This window comes from Rhinichthys klamathensis, unplaced genomic scaffold (genome assembly GCF_029890125.1).
Source record: "Rhinichthys klamathensis goyatoka isolate OS25496 unplaced genomic scaffold, OSU_Roscu_1.1 h1tg000056l_1, whole genome shotgun sequence".
Classification (NCBI taxonomy): domain Eukaryota; kingdom Metazoa; phylum Chordata; class Actinopteri; order Cypriniformes; family Leuciscidae; genus Rhinichthys; species Rhinichthys klamathensis.
In genome coordinates, this window is record NW_026606601.1 from 3,704,584 (window position 1) to 3,723,313 (window position 18,730).

Sequence of the window (18,730 nt, forward strand, 5' to 3'; positions counted from 1 at the left end):
CACAGACAAATTATATTAGCCTTGATTAACCCATTACAATAGTCACTTTACAGTTACTGCTATAAAAACTCACTTACTTGTAGGTTTCAAATATAGCACATGTATTGTCCAACTACAAATATTTTAGCAATATCTATATTTTAGTCAGAATTATTATACTGTTTGGCGCTCGTTCACCGAAGTCTGTCCGTTTAGCGGAGATTCACTTGCATAAGGCTTGTCCTCTCCTGACAACAAAATGGAAATATTTGCAGGACTTTCTAACATTTACAGAGTGAGAATATACCTACTTAAGTTATGCACTGAGGAAAACACCACAACCCAAACGCATTAAACAGCGCATGTATCTGTCAGAGCATCTAAAGGGGCAAGCCGCTTTAAACTGTCCATGTTAACTATATCTTATGAGTTATTATGAAGCCCTTGATATAAAGCAGGGCTCATGTTTAGGACAAAGTGGATTATTCACCTTCCCCGCAGCAGCACACTCTGCATCCTCCGCTGTTTTTTTAGATGTGCTCGTATCAAACTACAGTATAGTATATCGATATAAACGGTATTGCCTCATTCCATATTGTTTATAAGAAATATATCATACAAACTCGATATACCCCTAGCCCTACTAAATGGAGGAGAATCAATTAAGAACTACAATAAAAAACAATTATAGTTTTTTTTTTTACATTATAGATGCATATAATATATGATATTTATATTGTAAATTACATATGCATCAATTTTATATTCAAGTCTTTTCATAATGTACAAACACACATTTACTGACTTTTAAAAAGATCCTGATGTTGAAAAAAGCAAGTTCACGTCGTTATTTGTCAACTACTCAAATGCAGATTCAACATGAGCTCTTTCAGACTGTCCGCTGTGACCAGTGACCGCTCTGTGACCAGCAGCAAACTCTGCTCAGAGGTCATGAGAGTCTGTCACTCGGCTGTCAAGCTTCATTGACGTCTTGATGTAAAATCCACGAGGTGAAACTAAAATGTAGAACTAGAGTTTTCGAGCTGATGGAGAGGCACTCGAGGGAGTACTGCAACCACAGCCCTTGTCAGAAGTAACATCCTTTTTCAACTGACACGAAAGAGCATTTCAGACCAGAGTCCTGCACGGGTTCGGGTGACCCGCAAATTTTGCTCAAACGGGTGAAAAATATCCAACTGTGTCGGATACGGATGCGGGTCGGGTCGGACACGGGGAAACGCGGGTCTAAACACGGGTTCAAAACAGTCACGTGCAAATGTAAAAATAAATGCAGATTTTTAAGAACACATCTACAAAACTATTCCTGCCCTGTATTTCAAGTTGATAAAATATTTGTTTTTAGTTTATTTGAGCCCGCGCCCTCCCATGAGTCTCTAGGCCTAACGTTACATTCACTTTTAAAAAATCACAACCACTCGAACTGCTGCATGAGTCGTCTAGATGGATAGTGAGGAGTTGAAAAAAAAAATAGCTAGAGGAGATTATAAAGTTGTCGACAATACTTCATCGAAACTCAAGACGGTGTATGTAGCGTTTAGGATTCGCATACAACTGGACTTTTCTTTCATTTAAAATTATCACATAGCCTACACTGTTGTTATTGTCTAATTTTAAACTGTTAAGTAGGCCTATGTGTGGTGTGAAATTGTCTGATGTGCTAGACAAAATTGCATTGTTTTGTGGTAACGTTAGCCATGTTCTGTATAGGCTATCGGCTTTTTGACAGCTTCGGCTGTTGTCCTTGTCTTAAGGCAAGCCGCCAAAGGCAATAAAAATGTGAAAAAAGTGTGTCTATAATGTGATTGGCTAAACTGATTTTACTTCGGGTGCGGGTCGGGTCTCGGTTCTATTTTAAGCGGGTCGGGTCGGGTTGCGGATTTTAATTAGTGCTGCTGTCGGAAAACGGGTCGGATGCGGTTTTAAGCACTGCGGGTACGGGCGGGTGCGGATTTACAAAATCGGACCCGTGCAGCTCTCTGTTTCAGACACTAAAAACGAACGACCACGGCTAAACATTTACACATGTGAGAGGGAACAATGAAATGTAACGACATCAGTGTCCAATATTCTGTTAATAATTTTCAGACTAATTCTAACTTTAGTTCTATTTTTTTATTCAAAGACAAAGCAATTCTGATTTCTGTGCCAGTCGAAAGGCTGAAACAACCTCAAACTAATGTAGAAGCTGATGGCAGCCAGGTTTCATTACACCATAGTCATAGTTCAATCATGACAACTCTCGGAATAGTTTTAACATGTTATTGAATATGGAGATGTTATTGTATTTGCTTCTACTGTGATCATGTAAGATATGCTGCTGCTGCATAAATAGACAAAATAGACATAAATCCCGTAGCAGACTAGCTTACAGCAAACAATGAACCAGACTATTAAAATGTTGAGCGAGCAACCTTATTGACTGTAGGATCAGCTTGTGACCAATCAGCTTTCATGCATGAACTATTCATTATTTTATCCTTTTCAGAGCATTATGACTGACTTGTCCTCACAGTTTTAGAAATAGCTAATCATATTTAAAGAGTGTGTTTTGCATGGCTGCAGAATGAGGAAAAAAATAGGTCTGTGAAACTTTAAGACCAAGAAAAAGCTTCTGCCAGCTGGTAATGTTGGCAGTGGACTGAACAACTGTGCAAGCAGTGAGCAGTAATCCTGCTATGGCTAGCGCCCATTACCTGACTGTCATCAAATCAGGACTACTGAGTAAACATCCCATCACAATATTTATATTAAAATCAAAGTGGAAATGTTTTTCAGACTGTTCCTATGCTGCTGGGTCATGGTATAAATGTAAAGGTCTGTGCTGGTAAAACATAAATACTGTTAATTAAAAATATATATATTTTTTATATATATTTATTATATAAAATATTTAAAAGATCTTATTTTAATAAAATAAAAAGTAAAAAAATATCATTAATAAACTATTTTAATAAAATAAATTTAATACAATTAAAAAAACTAATTTAAAATATGTTTTCTTGGACAGAAAGAGAAAAAACACAATCACTTTCTTCTAAAAGTGACACAACATGACAGTCTAACATGAAAGTATGCGTGTGTGTTTGTTACAGTAAGTAAAGGAATGTATGAGTCTGTCTGTAAATAGAAATCAAAGCTACAGGAAGCAGCATGGAGGAGAATGCATTGTATCATCAAAGTGTAGCTCTTTCTCTCTAACACACACACACACACACACACACACACACACTGCTGTGAATGTCAGCTGATGCTTACAAATGTATCCAATATGCACACACAGCAGTCGACGGTGAGTAAAAATGTGTGTATTGAGGATGTAGTTAATGATTAGCCATGTTCAGTTTCACAGCTGCTTGTGTGTGTGAAGATCTGGCTGTGTCTAAAAGCGGGGCTAGTTGATTGATCATCTGCAGTAGTGAAAAGCAGGTTACTGCAGCAGCTAACGAAAACACACACACCCGCTCGCCCTGCTCCATTACGTTTCCCTCGTTCTCATTCTCTTCCCTTCCCCCTCCACCTCTATCCTCCATGTTCTAGATTTTTTCTCTCCTTCTTCCCATCATTTCTACTTTCACTAGTTTCTGTTGAAAAGACAAGCACTGCTGGTCAACAGTGCATGGTGTGTTTTGGATGCTGGTATGTTGGTGATCTTACCAATATTTTTAAAGGGACAGTTCACTCAAAAGTAATTCCATTATCATATACTCACCTTCATGTCGTTCTCAACCTGCATGACTTCTTACACTTAAAATATATTTACACTACCCTTCAAAAGTTTGAGGTCGGTACGATTTTTTAAATGTTTTTGAAGGAAGTCTCTTGTGTTCAAAAAGACTGCATTTATTTGATCAAAAACAGTAATATTGTAAAATATTATTGTAATTTAAAATAAATGTTATGTATTTTAATATATACTTATAATTTTAATATAATTTAGTCCTGAGATGCAAAGATGAATTTTCTGCATCATAACTCCAGTCTTCAGTGTCACAAGATCCTTCAGAAATCATTCTAATATGCTGATTTGCTGCTCAAGAAAGATTTATTATTATGATCAATGTAGAAAACAGTTGTGTTGCATAATAATTTTGTGGAAACCGTGATACATTTTTTTAGAATTCTTTGAAAAGTTAAAAAGACCAGCATTTATTTGAAATCGATTTTTTTGACATTATAAATACATTTACTGTTACCTTGATGTGTCCTTGCTGAGTAATGTGTCCTTGCTGACCCCTTTTTAACGATAGTGTGTATAAAAATATATATATTTACTGGAATGTCCATGTAGCTGTTTTATACAAAGCCAGTGGTAATGGGGACAAATTTGTTACCATTCACTTATGGAAAAGAGACTTTTGTGTTCCATGTATGAAATTAGGCAATAAAGGTAAGGAACGACAAGTAAATGATGACAGAGATTTCATTTTGGGTGAACTAGTCCTTTAGCTTAACCACCAAGCCTCCATTTGTCAATCATAATGATGATGCTAGTTGACCAGCATTTTGCCAACCAAACCAGCACTAACCAGCAGAAATGAGCTTTTCAGAATTTTCACTCCATCGTGGATTCATCAGCCTCTCATCTCCTCCTCCTCCAGTCCATATATCTTTCCACATCAACCAACACCGAGCTCTCTCTCTCTCTCTCTCTCTCTCTCTCTCTCTCTCTCTCTCTCTCTCTCTCTCTCTCTCTCTCTCTCTCTCTCTCTCTCTCTCTCTCTCTCTCTCTCTCACACACACACACTCTCTCTCTCCTCTAATTTTCCAATATTTCAAAGCCCAGGGGAATGGAGTAATGGAGTCACATGACCCTGCCCTTCTTTAGAACTGCAATACTACAACACACCCGTCTGTCTCTCTCTCTCTCTCTCTCTCTCTCTGCTTCCCTGTGAGGTGACATTTCAGACGTGCCCTGATGGTTGCTCCCCAAGGTGCTGCTGTGATCTGCCCTGTGTATGAGAATCCGTGTGTGTGTGTGTGTGTGTGTGTGTGTGCTCATTAAGGCATGAGGGAGCCAGCATCCAACCAGACCTCTGCTGTGTATGTAGTGTTGTTTCACACAGAGAGTTCCAGAGGGGGGGGGTGTTTTTCTCTAGGCTAATTTAGGCCATGCGAAAAGTATATCTTTTAGCATACATGTTACGAATAATGTGCAGTCAACCAGTCATAAGGCAATCTACAGATAAATCATCTATTTTATATCCAAGTTAAGAGCTTAAAAAGGCCATGAAATGCTTTATAAAACAGACAAAAAGTCTGCGTTGTCATTTCTAACTGCATGTAAAAGTAAAAATTATGAATAGTGTAGTCTGTATCATGAACAAATTACTCTTTTAATGAATCTGTCAAAAAGAGCCACTCCAATTTTAATGTTCGGTCCTTCACTAAACATAGAAATTATTACACAAAAATATTTGACATCAGAACTCCACCATCGACCAACAGAATCAAGTATTCCAGAGAGTCATCTGACAATTGTTTATATTGACTCATAAATCGAGCAGCTCAAATTATATTTAATTTGGTCTCAGCAGTTTGTATACAAGAGCAATGACATCAGACACCATGTAGTGAGTGTGTTTGTTTAACTCACCCCGTGAGCACCACTACAAAGTCCATCACGTTCCAGCCATTTCTCAGGTAGGAGCCCTTGTGGAAGGCAAATCCCAGCGCAAGAATCTTAATGCCCGATTCAAAACAGAAAATAGCAATGAAATAGGGCTCTGTGTCATCCTGTGAGAGAAAGAAAACACACAGTGCCTGTATTAACAAGTGACTCTCAAATTGTCCTGTGGATACTTGAACAGAAAGGAGCAGATAAAATAATGTTTACATGACAGTGTTAAACTATTCTTTTACTATGTGTGTGTGTGTGTGTGTGTGTGTACCTGATATTCCCTACATTATGGGGACCAAATGGATGGTTTACATCACAAGGATAGTAATACCAGTAAATTTTGACCTTATGGGGACTTTTTTGGTCCCCATGAGGAAAACAGGTTATATATCATACTAAATGAAGTGCATTTGTAAAACAGTATAAAAATAAAGTAAATAAAGTTGATATTGTAAAAATCCAAAAGTCTATGCAATGTCCCCATTTAGATAGCTAATTGTGGGTGTGTGGGTGTGTGTGTGTGTGTGTGTGTGTTGCACTTTACCAGTCGTTCTGACAGTGGAGTTTTGTCTCCATCTGGCAAGTGTTGTTCAAGAGCCAGTACGATGCAGTTGGCAATGATGGTGGTTAAAATCATCCACTCAAACGGAGTAAGAGGCAAAGTTAAGGCTCACATTAAACATATTTATATTTCAAAAGTATTTTTTACCATAATATTAAAATCACCTAGCCATCATAAAAATGTATGAACTTATCTATGCAATGTCACAAAAATAACCAAATATAATGTCAAAATATTAATTTTATTATACTATAATATTACTTGAAATAGTATTAAAATTAATATTACAACAACAAATCATGCACATAATTTTTTCCGCTTGCAGAGTTTGGATAAACCATGTGCGTTCAAGTGTAAGTGATAAGGAGCTGTAGGCCTGGGCTCACACATACAGTATACATACAAAAATAAACACACACACACACACACACACACACACACACACACACACACACACACACACACACACACACACACACACACACACACACACACACACACACACACACAGGGCTGCAGGGCTGTATAAAACAGATGAGTGTGGACAGATTCAGCCTGGCTGTAATAGAGCACTCATTATCCAGTTACTGTGTGTCTCTTTACCAGCTGCCACTGGCACTGATACCACACACACTCTCAGCACTTGCCATAACCGCTTATGTCATGCATGTGACATACAGATAAGCACACATACAAAAACACATGCAGTCTGTGTGATGACTGCTACACACTTGGGTAACATTTTAAGTTGATTAATTACATGGATAAACATGTTTGCATTACACTATATGATGACAAGCATACATCTACATTCAAACTATTATAAAGTTCATAAAACTTTGATACTATATGTACTGTGCATATTTAATATATTTCAATACATTACAAAAACTTATTCTTAATCAGTATTTTTGTCTTGTTTTCTAGTAAAAATATCCAAACATACATTTATTCAAGAAGTTTTAGAAGATAAGACAAAAAAATATATGTATAATTATTAATAATTACTAATACACATTTTTCTTAACCTACTGATTATTCTTAAACATAAAACCTAAATTTTGTAAGATTTAGGCTAAATATAATATAATATAATATAATAATAAAACTGTTTGTTTGCCACCAAGTGTTAGTTTTCCTACATCTTGAAACTTTTAGTTTTACAAATGGGGACAATCTTTGTAGGATGAACAAACAACGTTTTTGGTCATCACATTAAAATAACATAAAATAAATAAATAATTGAGCTTTGAACTGCTGGAAAAATTAGTGTGAAGCACTTGAAAGTTCTAAAACGTGCTTGATTTTCATTCTCAAAAGGCTGTACGAACCCTGAAATGAATAATGTATTTCTGCCGCAATACCATGGTTACAGTTAGCACTACTAGATTAAATCCATGGTGAATGTTGGTGATTTGTGGACTGGAAACCCTTCTAGCTTGTTCATTAATGGCAAAATGTTTCTCCTGGATACCGCGTTGATCTGATATGGTTTATAACAAAGAATTCTGCATCCAATTTGAATGCTTCTCACTAGATCTTGCAGCGACGTTATTAATTCTGTGGCGAATTCAAACGCTTTCACACTGGATCTCCCAGCCCTGTGTAGTAACAGTGTTGTGTGATCAAAGATCGGCTCGCGAGTACCTGTTCTGAGCTCGCAATGCATTGTCTATTATTGCTCCGAGCTAATAATCTATCCGAGAAGCGCAATAACAAGTACAAGGGTTTCGTTCCGCTTTCGTTTCGCTTGCTGTTTGATGTTTCTCATATGCAACAGAAATGGCAGTTCAGGGCTGATGACCTCGAACAAAATTTAGTCACATCAGCAGGAAAAAGTTTGCAAAATGCATCCATTTGGTCGCAGTCTGCAGCCCTGCATATGAACATGCCACCAGAATTCACATCAATCTGTCTGTATACTGCATGTAAAGTACAAAAAGAGCAAACACAGACCTCTTAGAGACACAAGCTCACATCCTGACTAAGTCCTTACACACAAACACACTTATGCTTATTCAGAGCTCATTGAACTCACCAACACACAGTTAGCTCAGGGCTAACACGGCTAGCAGTACAATGCATGCTGGGAGACATAAAGTGGTATCCATGGCAACCACTCGAGCGCTGAAGTGAGCATGTGCAAGAGCGGTTGTTCTGAGAAATGAAATGCGAGCATTTGTGCAAACCCTTCACGGCAGAAACCACAGACAGAGATGCTGCAGAGTGCTGCACACTAAACTACTAAACAACTGAAACCTTCCTTTCTCATTTCAACAGTCTTCTCTCTTGTTCTGTTTCTGTACAAGGGTAATTGAGAGAGAGAAGGAGAGAAAAATAAGATAGGGAAGGACAACAGTGAGAATGTAGATGTATTTAAATGAGGAGGAAAAGAAAAGGAAAGGCAGGGAGCGCTGGCAACAGAGAAAGAGAGAGAGAAGAGCTGTGAAATGGAGAGTTGGCCAGCATCTGAGAGAGTCTACTGCATCTCTCCATCAGCAGTTTAAATGTGTATTAGACTAATAAGAGGTAGTGATGGTGCCAGGTCCCTCTTTCAATCTCTTTTGCTTTAATTAAAAAGTCTGCGCACAAATCCAACACAGCCAAATATATACAATGGTTTCCTTCTAAATAAGGTATATTTGTCTCTTCTTCTCAAAAACATACATGCTTATAGCTACACAGTAATAATAATAATAATCTTTTTGGTTTGTTTCAGTATCTAAATAGCCTTAAACGGTGATGAATTTACTTGGTTTCAGAAAATTCATCTTAAATTACGGTTTGCAATTTATTCTTGTTTTAAGCAGGAATCCATTAAGGATGTCCCCAATGAGGCTTTGTTAGATTCCGCTAACTTCTAAAAGGCCATTTTTTCCTTTAAATATAACTTTTTTTAAAGGTGTCCTTCAAACCTTCCCATGACCACCTATTCTTGTCCCTACTTTCCCATCACCTCACACACACTGTACACTCCCTCCCATGAGCACACTGCATTATAAAGCATCAGCATATTAACGCTCGACTGCTCACAACTAAAACCTCCATATTACATTATCAGAAAGCAATCCAGAGGAGAGGAGAGTCGTCTAATACGGTCAGTTAGACCTCCAGGCTTCAGAAACTTTTCATGGGCATCGTTTAAAGGACAACGAGTCACAAGACCTGCATTGTCTGCACCCTCCATTACGTCATTGTGCATTCCTTTATTGAACTCAACTTTAGTCATATTTGTAACAACCCTTGTTGCCAACTGAAACTGAAAAGGACTGACCTTTAGTTTGTGTGTGCAAATGTTTAATCTGAAAAACCAAGCTCAAATTAACACTTCTGCCACTTCCTGCAAGAAATAACAGTGAGAACTTCATTGTAAATTTGACCTTTGAGTTGACAGCACTTTGTTAGTTAATGACAAGAATTACACATCTTGTAACTGCATGGGTTTGATGGACATGTACGTGTTGGCCAGGGTTTTTCTATCTTTTTTTATTTTTGAAGGGTTTCTGCGCTCTAGATTTGAGCTGACTGTGTGCTTTAGGGGGAAACAGAGCTGATGAGATAAACACAACTCAACTGAAATAAAACAAACAACCTTACAAATTGAATGAAAGAATCCACAAGACTCAGCAAGGGCTCTCGCCAACTCGCTTTCCCATTGTCTTTGGCACACCGTGGTCTTCCTGTCTCCATCTTTGCATTTTCCTTTCCTCTTCGATTGCTCAGTTTTTCCTGCAGAGGGACCTGAAGCGAGTGTGTGTGTGTGTGTGTGTGATCCATCATGCTAAAAAGCCTTCAGTTATGAATTCCCCCTCCTGTTCCATATACGCTACACTAAAAATAGATACTGACAGATTAAAGAGTCTGCTCCTCTCCTCCTTGAAACCCATTTCTTTCACTCTGTCGCTCTATTTTCTGTATTTTATTATTTGTGACGTTAAATTCTACTGCATCCTGCTGCGTTCGGGTCTTTAGAGGTCTAAGTGACTCTTGATTCACAGAGATTTGTTCGTTGCTCCACTGTCATAGTGCCCTCTTCTCTCATTTCCCCTCTCTCTCTCTCACTCTAACGCACTCTCTATAGCTTTCTTCCTCCATCATGGATTCCTTTAATGGTTTTCATTGCGGTAAGCCTGTGTTAGACACTGAGCTGACTGCTGGATGCTAACTGCACGCTCATGAGGGCTGGTTTACTGATGCAATATGCAGAAAGATCCTGATTCGGCAGCTGGAGTAACATTACATTCAAAACCAACACACTCATGTAAACAGTCTGCTCTAATACATCTAAAACAGGGATAGGTCAACTAAAATTTAAATTATGTCATCAGTTATTCACACTCATGTCATTCCAAACCTGTGTGACATTCTTCTACGGAGCACAAAAGATATATTTTTTTAAATGTACAATAGCCAATGTTGGTTTGGACCCCATTGACTTTCATTTTATGAACAAAAACAGTGAATATCCCTTTACGTACTGCTCTAGATTCCACTCTAGATCGAACAGAGAGATGGTATCAATATCTCATTGACATTAGCCAGAAAAAAATGTCTTAATTAGTTTCCATTTACTGTAAATCTGTCCAAATTTGAAATGAAATCATATTGGAAAACAATCTAATTCAAAATCTAAACTAATTTCCTAAACTAATCTAAACTAAACTAAATTGTGTGTGTGTGTGTGTGTGTGTGTGTGTGTGTGTGTGTGTGTGTGTGTGTGTGTGTGTGTGTGTGTGTGTGTGTGTGTGTGTGTGTGTGTATATATATATTGTTACCCTACCATTCAAAAGTTTGGGATAAGAAAGATAATAAGAAACATAATAAGAACACATGAACAATTGAAAACCAAAACAAAACTGATAATAATTGAACACCAAATCAGCATACTACAATAATTTTTGAAAGATTGTGTATTTTTAAATTAATTGCAACCCTGCAACTAAAACAAGCTCAGTTTTATTTGATTATTTTATTAAAAAAACTGACCCAACACTGTGTGTTGGTCAGATTCCACTGAGCAATCCAAACACCTGGTGATACACACACACGTGTCTCTGCTTTACATAGAAACAGCAGCACACACCATCCACCTGTGAGATTGGAAACATATATGTGTTTGCTGCCATTGATCATATTGATCTATTCTGGCTTAGATTTTGTGTTGTGTTGTGACATCAATATAGATTGTATGTAAAAACATTCTTAGGTTTCAACCACAATTTCAAGCTGTTCTTCTTTACAGCTATGATCTGTGTGCCTGCTGGAAATTGACCAAAACTATGTTGTAATTATGAAATAAATTCTGTACATTCTGTAATAGAGTAAATGAGAACTTCCCTTACTGCTCTCCATCTCTCTCCTGCCTTGTTCTTCGACTTTTTCTATACAAACACATTTGTGGCTTTATATTCTTAATCTGTCCTTTATCACACAAACACCATCTCACCCACTGATTCGCTCTGCATCTCTTGCAGAAGTGCTAAAGGTTAGTTAACAGGATGATTGCAGCTCTAATGTGCAGAGATGTAAAATATGATTCATACTCGATATGAATATAGCAGAGACCGTTTATTGTTGTCAGTCACAATTTTATCTCCAGGGAATATTTCTCAGGGAAGGTTTATTTTTAAGCCCAATTTCTGTAAAAGCACTAACCTTACATTTTGACTGCAAAAAAAGTCAAAGATCATCAAAGATCATTGACCAGGAAGGGAGATACAGTTTATGGTGTAAGTTGTCACATTGGGTTTCAGAAAAATTTTGATGACAAAACAATTATCAAGCACAAAACAAAATTGAATCAGCTAAAATATTAAAGGTCATACAAAAATATTAAACTACTGTTTTAGCCAACAGAAATTGAGTAATAGAAGTTATATATATATATATATTATATAATCCCAACGGTTGGGTTTGTCCATATTTGACCCAAACATGGGTTGAAACAACCCAGCATTGAAGAAATCTTTTGTAACATTCTTACTGCTGAATAAAAGTATTAATTTTCTAAAAAATATTACTGACCCTATATTTTCAAATTTTTAAGAAAGTATATAAAACGCATGACAATTTGCAAAAAAAAGACAAGAAATGTGAAAGTTTAGTGTGGAGGACAGAATTTTTTTGTGACAACTAGCCCCACTCTCCCCAATTCACTTCTAACCAACCCTTGTGTGTGGACAGGAGAATCATGGATGTATGTAAACAGTCGTTTCAGATATAGCAGACATTCACTCAACATTTCTCTCAAAAGTTTTTTCTCTATTTTCATATTTACAGTCTGTCCGTCATTTTGATTTGCCTCCTTTTCACTCACTCTCTCCACTTCAATTTCTCTCTCATTCCTCAATTCATCCTTCAGTCTTTCTGCATCATCTCAGTAAACACCAAACACTCCTATTTCTTCCACTTCCTCTTTCTCTCCAGTCCTTAAACGTCAAATCCAGCACCTTTTACACCCTGACATCTGCATCTTTCTCTCTGTCGGTCTGCCCAGTATCGAAAAGCTTTTTGTTGCTTATTCCACCCTGTTTTCTCTTCACTCCTCGTCTTATCTTTTATCTGTCCCTTTCAGCCTTCCTTTCCCTCCTGCATTTAGTTCTCCCCTTCTCTCGCTCTCGTTTGAGAGTGCTGCACATCAATCATACAATCTTAATTCAGTCAGAGCGCTACTGCCGCCTCAGCATTTCTGCAGAGAGAGAGAGAGAACGAGAAGATAGAGGGAAGAAAGAACATAAACAGTGGCAGAACAGACGGAGAGAGCCCCTAGTGAGAGAAACTGAAATGGAGAGTGTGAGAAAGAAAGATGGGTGTATAAACAGAGAAGAGGGAGAATGAGAAAACGGGAAATGCGGAGAGGTGTCGAACTGAGGATGGAGGGGGAAGAAGAGATGCAGAATTTTTTTTCTGCTTGTCCTGCGAGTTGGCTTCAGGAAGTAGATTACCATAAAATGGCTTAAAAACACTCAACCACAAGTGCGATCACGCGTTCAAATATCATACAACAGACATGCATGCATAATAATAATACAAAAAAAAAAAAAAAAAAAATTGAAAAAAGTGCTTTTCTCACAGCACTTGATATAATTAAACTTATCAGTTTGATGGCGGATCCAGAGAGGTTCAAACGACAATCACCAGTGACCTCGGATTTAAACTTTCAAAAAGGCAATAAAAAAAGTTTGATTAACTTCTGTGAATTTAATTTTAGTCAATTCAAAATTTAGATTCAAAGTGTTATTGCTGTCATCACTCAAATATTTACAGAGCCCTGCACATGACATGCAAGAAAAAAAAAGTAAATCGTGTGTACAATTTACCATTTTGTTCCCCTTGATTTATAAATCGTGCGCACAATTTACTCATTCGTTCCCTGGATTTACTAATCGTGCGTACGATTTACTAATTTGTTCTCTCAATTTATAAATCGCGCACACGATATAGCAAATCAAGGGAACAAAATAGTAAATTGTGCGCACGATTTAACCTACTATTTTTTTCCTGCATGTAACGTACGGGGCTCCGTAAAAAGCAAATGGAAGTCTTAAATATATATAATATAATATTGAATATATAATATTAAACATGGTTTATAAAAAAACATCCTAAGCTTATTTTTTGAAATTCAAAAAAATGCCTAATTTTTTTCTGTGATGGGTAGGTTTAGGGATAGAGGTTTAGGGACAGAATATACAGTTTGTACTGAAAAATGAAATATTTACATTAGATATTATTAAAAGCGTGAAACATATAGTGTACTTTTGATTTTATCACCATTTGGCATTTAGAGCGGCCATACTGTATATGTTCTCCATATATTTCCGGCATGAATACTGTCCACATTGGACTACATGCATTACATTACTGTGGCCAGGCACTGAGAGTTCTTTCTGTTTTATAGAGCTTCTGTATTGATCGGAGCTACAGCAAACGCACAATATGCCACCGAGCACAACCCGCCACAGTGAGGCTACATCAGCATTACTTGACTTAAACATACTGTATCAACACTTTTCTTCTTGTAAAGAAGCATTTGTGCAGTAATTGCATGTTTATTGTACTTTAGAGCTATACAGAAGTACTTGGATGTTAGCCATTAAGAAGTGAATGTGACCAGTATTTGTAACAGTAATACATATTTCTCCATGTCAATACCCCTGCGTTGTGCGATCGTCAGAGAACACCGTAACAATTTGGCTCCCGGGCTGAACTGAACTCTCTGAGCTTCAGCCAAGTGAAGCAAGTGCTGATGGGATTTGATGGAATGTCAATGCTCCAATGCAATCTGGGAGATCTACTGCTAACCGGTGGGGCACACCTGCGTATCCGTGTGTATGTGTGTAAGACGCGCATGTCAGAAAGGCTAGAAAGGCAGTCTCAGCACTGCAACTTCTAAATTGTCCCATGGGAGATTTAGGACCCCGGGGGGAAAGTCAGAGCTTGCACAAACCCACCCTCCGAATGAAAAAAAAAAAACTCTCCCCAATCCACTTCTCATTTAAAGGAGTGAGAAAAATGCTTGGGTCAGAGGGAAAAGGACTCACGGATCAATGAGGGGTATTGATAAGTTAAGACTACAGCGCGTTTGTTGATAAGGTGTATCCGTGTTCATAACAATCTACTGTGACCCGCAATAACCCCAGTTATGACGCAAAAAACAACATCCGTGTCTGATAACAGTAATAATTTCACAGCAATTGTTACAGATTGAACTATTAACGATAAATTTTTTTTTTTATTAATTTGATTAAAAATTACAAAATAGAAGAATTAAAAAAAGTATCTTGAAAAAATAACTACTCTTCAAAATATATCAAAACGATTTTTTAAAAATATTTTATAATTTATTACAAAACTGTTTTAATCATATATGATAACCAGATTTTATAGAACCATTTTCTTTTAAAGGCGTCATGATGACATGGATTTTTGAAATTATTTTATTATGTTCCTTGAGTTTCACTTATAATGCAAGTAACTTTTTTTCACAAAAAAACAAACAAACATATATGCGGAAAAACTATTTGAAGAGTTTGGTTCCAAAACCCAATAAATCCATTTAGATTAATTTGAGTAAAAATGTGTTTTCTTTACCAAGAAAGTGGAAAGATGAAAACCACTATTTTCTGTTTCAAAAGTTCACATAGCATTTGTAGTTCATAATAACAAAAAAAATTAAAATCCAGGTTTTGATTTTCAAAGATTTATTATAAAAACGGATTCCCCTGTCCCCTGGGGGGCCCCAAAAAAAATGCAATAAATCCATCTAAAAAAAAAAATCAAAATGCAATTAATCCATTGAATCAATATAAAAGTTTTTTTGTGAAAATACACAACAACGTAAGTTTATTAGTATAATATTTTTATTAAGCACTGTAAAGAAGATTGAAAAAATGTTTCCTCCTCCCGAGTGCCTCATCTTCTTAATCTCCTCACGTAAATGATTCGATTTCGATGCCTTACGTTTCTTACCCACTGCAGAAACAACCACAGGTTCATCAATGCCGTCAAAATTATTCATTTTTTTGTTTGTTTGTTGATCGAAAAGTACAAAATAGATAAGAAAAACTAGGAAGCCGGGTGTATTTAAGGCGCTGCCGTTACTGTTTACATTGCGTGGAATGGTGCGTTGTGATTGGTTGAGAGCGGATATATCGCATTCTGCAGAGAAGGGAGACTGGCGTTTGTCGCGGTTTGGAAAGAAAGGGAGAAAACATGACAGAATAACACGGCGGATATCGCATTTTACTTAAAATTAAACATTGACTTTTCAATACCAACCAGATACAATACTGATTTTTGCAGAAACTAATTTTTTTTTTAACATGCCGTTTATCGCGTTTTGGAACCAAACTCTTCATTTCTTCTCTTGACCCTCTGTCTAAAATGATCCGTTTTTAAGGGGCGGCTCCTTTAAGGTTTGTCAGTAAATGCTACTGTTATGATTGGCTAACATCATTGCATTGGAAACGGTATCAACACCCACTCGCTATTGCAAACAAGTGTTTTGAAAATTCTATCCGTATAAAACTGTAATTTACAGACAAAGCATTATGAAATCATTTACTTTCGTTTTGTAATGCAGCTGCTGTAAGATCAGTTGGCTGCTTTGCTTTCAACAAAAGTTTCTTTGCGAACTCTCCATTACAGTGTTTCTTGTTTACAATAGGCTTGTTGCGGTAGTCGGTGTTCCCGGTGTTTCACAGTGCTCGCCCGTACACCAATTACATATGGCCACCGCGGCACCACCCCCACTGTCGTTTTGCTTTTTTATAGAAATAAAAACCATTTAGTATAGTTTGACAACAGATGCAACAATTATAAACTGAAAGTGTCGGCTCTGCTCCATAAAGCTGCAGAGTCGTAGCACAGAGCAGCAGGAGTCAGATTTCACTTATTATATGACCAGAGAGAGACAATGGCAGAGGATTTTTGTGTGCAACAGATCCTGAGCGTCATTGACGTTTATCTCATCTTGTAAAATATGCAGTCAGTGGCGCTGCTTCCTATGTACACAGAGAACGCATGATCGCAAATTCGGAAGCGAAAGTAAAAAAAGCATGCACACATTCAAATGCGACCCCACCCCAGGGTTATCGGTAAAACTAGTGAAAATGAACACGCATCTGTATACTGTATCCAGTGTAGACAGCATCAGTGATTATAACGTCAAATGTCAGCCGTTAAGCAACTGAATGCCAGTGGGCGGGGCCTATGGTGCAATGATGTATAACGATTCGTCGATGTCTTGCTCTGAAGGAATGGGTTTAATGTTCTGCTTTTAGAGCTCCACATAGAACACAGCATTGAAATGTCCTTACATTAATATAATCAAATAAAAACAGCAGTGCAACATAAAGCAAAGTCTAGATCTCCTAAAAATAATCAACAGTGCTTAAACAAACCACACACACATACACAGGTTTGGACCAGGCAGTGAGTCACCCTTGAATCATGATGGACACAGAATTAGCCACATTAGCTATTTACACTCAGTGTACTATATATGGAACCAGATCATCATCTTGGGGACTTGGTCTTTCCCCTATGAAACCCTGTTTTTCTCACAGTGGCCTATTTGCATCTGTGGAAAAAGGAAAGAAGTTTAACTTCTCTACTTCTCTGTCATCTCTAGGCAAACACTTGCATGTGATTGCTAAATGTCATTGAATCAAAGGAGCTTTGCACTGTAAAAAAAAAGATTTATTAAAGTGAAAATACTGTTTCAGTTTTTCTACTTCAAAATTTCACTTTTCATTCAATGTGTTACTTGCAGTTTTATGGTAACTTATTGTGAAATTTACTAGCAACTTCTAAATAAAAAATGTTTCTACGTGAAGAAGTTTTTTTTACAGGAGTTCAGGAGTTGGCAGCACCTTTGTAGATAGTTTAATGCTGGGAGTAAGATGCTTAGACGTTGATAAGACCCTCTGTCAAAATTTAAGAATTTAATTCAAGTGACCAGAATGTGAAAAATCATGAAATCATTAGTTTGGAAATACTACAGGATATGAGTGTAATTAAAGGACTAAGAGATTTCCCAACTGTCAAACGGTTAATTAAATCAGGGCTTGTGTCTTCATGCAGGAGTATAGCAGTAATTAAGAGGACTCCATTTTACAACTTTGCAGATTTTTTTTTTTTTATTACCATAATTCGCTGAATGCCTGAAGCACGGTGACCACAAGCTTGTCCCAGTTACTAGAAATAGAGCCTGACTGAAAAATTAATTAATAAAAAAAACCTTAAAAAAAACACTGACGACTGACAGAGAGAAGAGTGTCTGCAAAAGGAGTTGAAACCCAATTAAACTACATTTTATACTGCAAAATGTCACGCAACTGATAATCACAGCTGAGATTTCTAGAATACGCAACTTGTTTAGTACGAATGCAATTTCAGCCTATTAAATCTCGACACATTCATGGAGGGATTAGTGGATTTAAGGTTTGACCTCTGGATCTCTAAAGACACTTGACACATATTGATGACTGTGACTGTTCCCATCAGAGTATTTGTGCTGTCCACAAACATGTGCAACCAATACTTTTTGGAAAGAATGCCACAGAGATGATCAACATCATCTTTAAGCTGCTCTACTGCATTTGAATATTTTATTCACATCATCAAGTATTATGTCTGTTTAAACAAAGCAGTTTTGACAAGAAGATTTGCACAGGGCTCCACAAAGCGAGCATTTTAATTGCATTGGCGACTAAAAATAGATCTGTGTGAACTGTAAAATGTATTTAACAGCACGTGTGTGAATAAAAAGTCCGTTTTGTCAAATTTCAGGACATAACTTATGGGTAACTGAGGTCTTATATTTGAGGCCAGAAAACGGGAATCGTGATACGGCCTAATGTGATTTTTGACAATGATTTACTTCAATAAATATGAGTGCTGCACGTTCAAAGTCAAAACGCTGCACGGTTGCTTATTCTACAGGCTCGCGGTTTCAGAGCAGTTCGCAATCAATTAATACCGCGCATATGATTTATGGTTAATGAATTTTGAAAATGTATACTTTACTTAACTTTTGTAATGTAATA

The 18,730-nt window shown here is 37.1% G+C and overlaps 1 protein-coding gene across 19 annotated transcripts in view; it reads right to left on the reverse strand.

The window, feature by feature from the left end:
• The window catches only part of cacna1ab (calcium channel, voltage-dependent, P/Q type, alpha 1A subunit, b), a 126,355-nt gene that overhangs the window by 70,000 nt on the left and 37,625 nt on the right, over window positions 1-18,730 (reverse strand). For all 19 annotated transcript variants that reach the window (XM_056248672.1, XM_056248677.1, XM_056248674.1 and 16 more), the window contains 2 exons: window positions 6,162-6,267; window positions 5,594-5,733 (listed from right to left, as the gene is read on the reverse strand). In XM_056248672.1, the coding sequence (XP_056104647.1) occupies window positions 5,594-5,733; window positions 6,162-6,267 (246 nt within the window). The remainder of the gene's footprint in view (window positions 1-5,593; window positions 5,734-6,161; window positions 6,268-18,730) is intronic.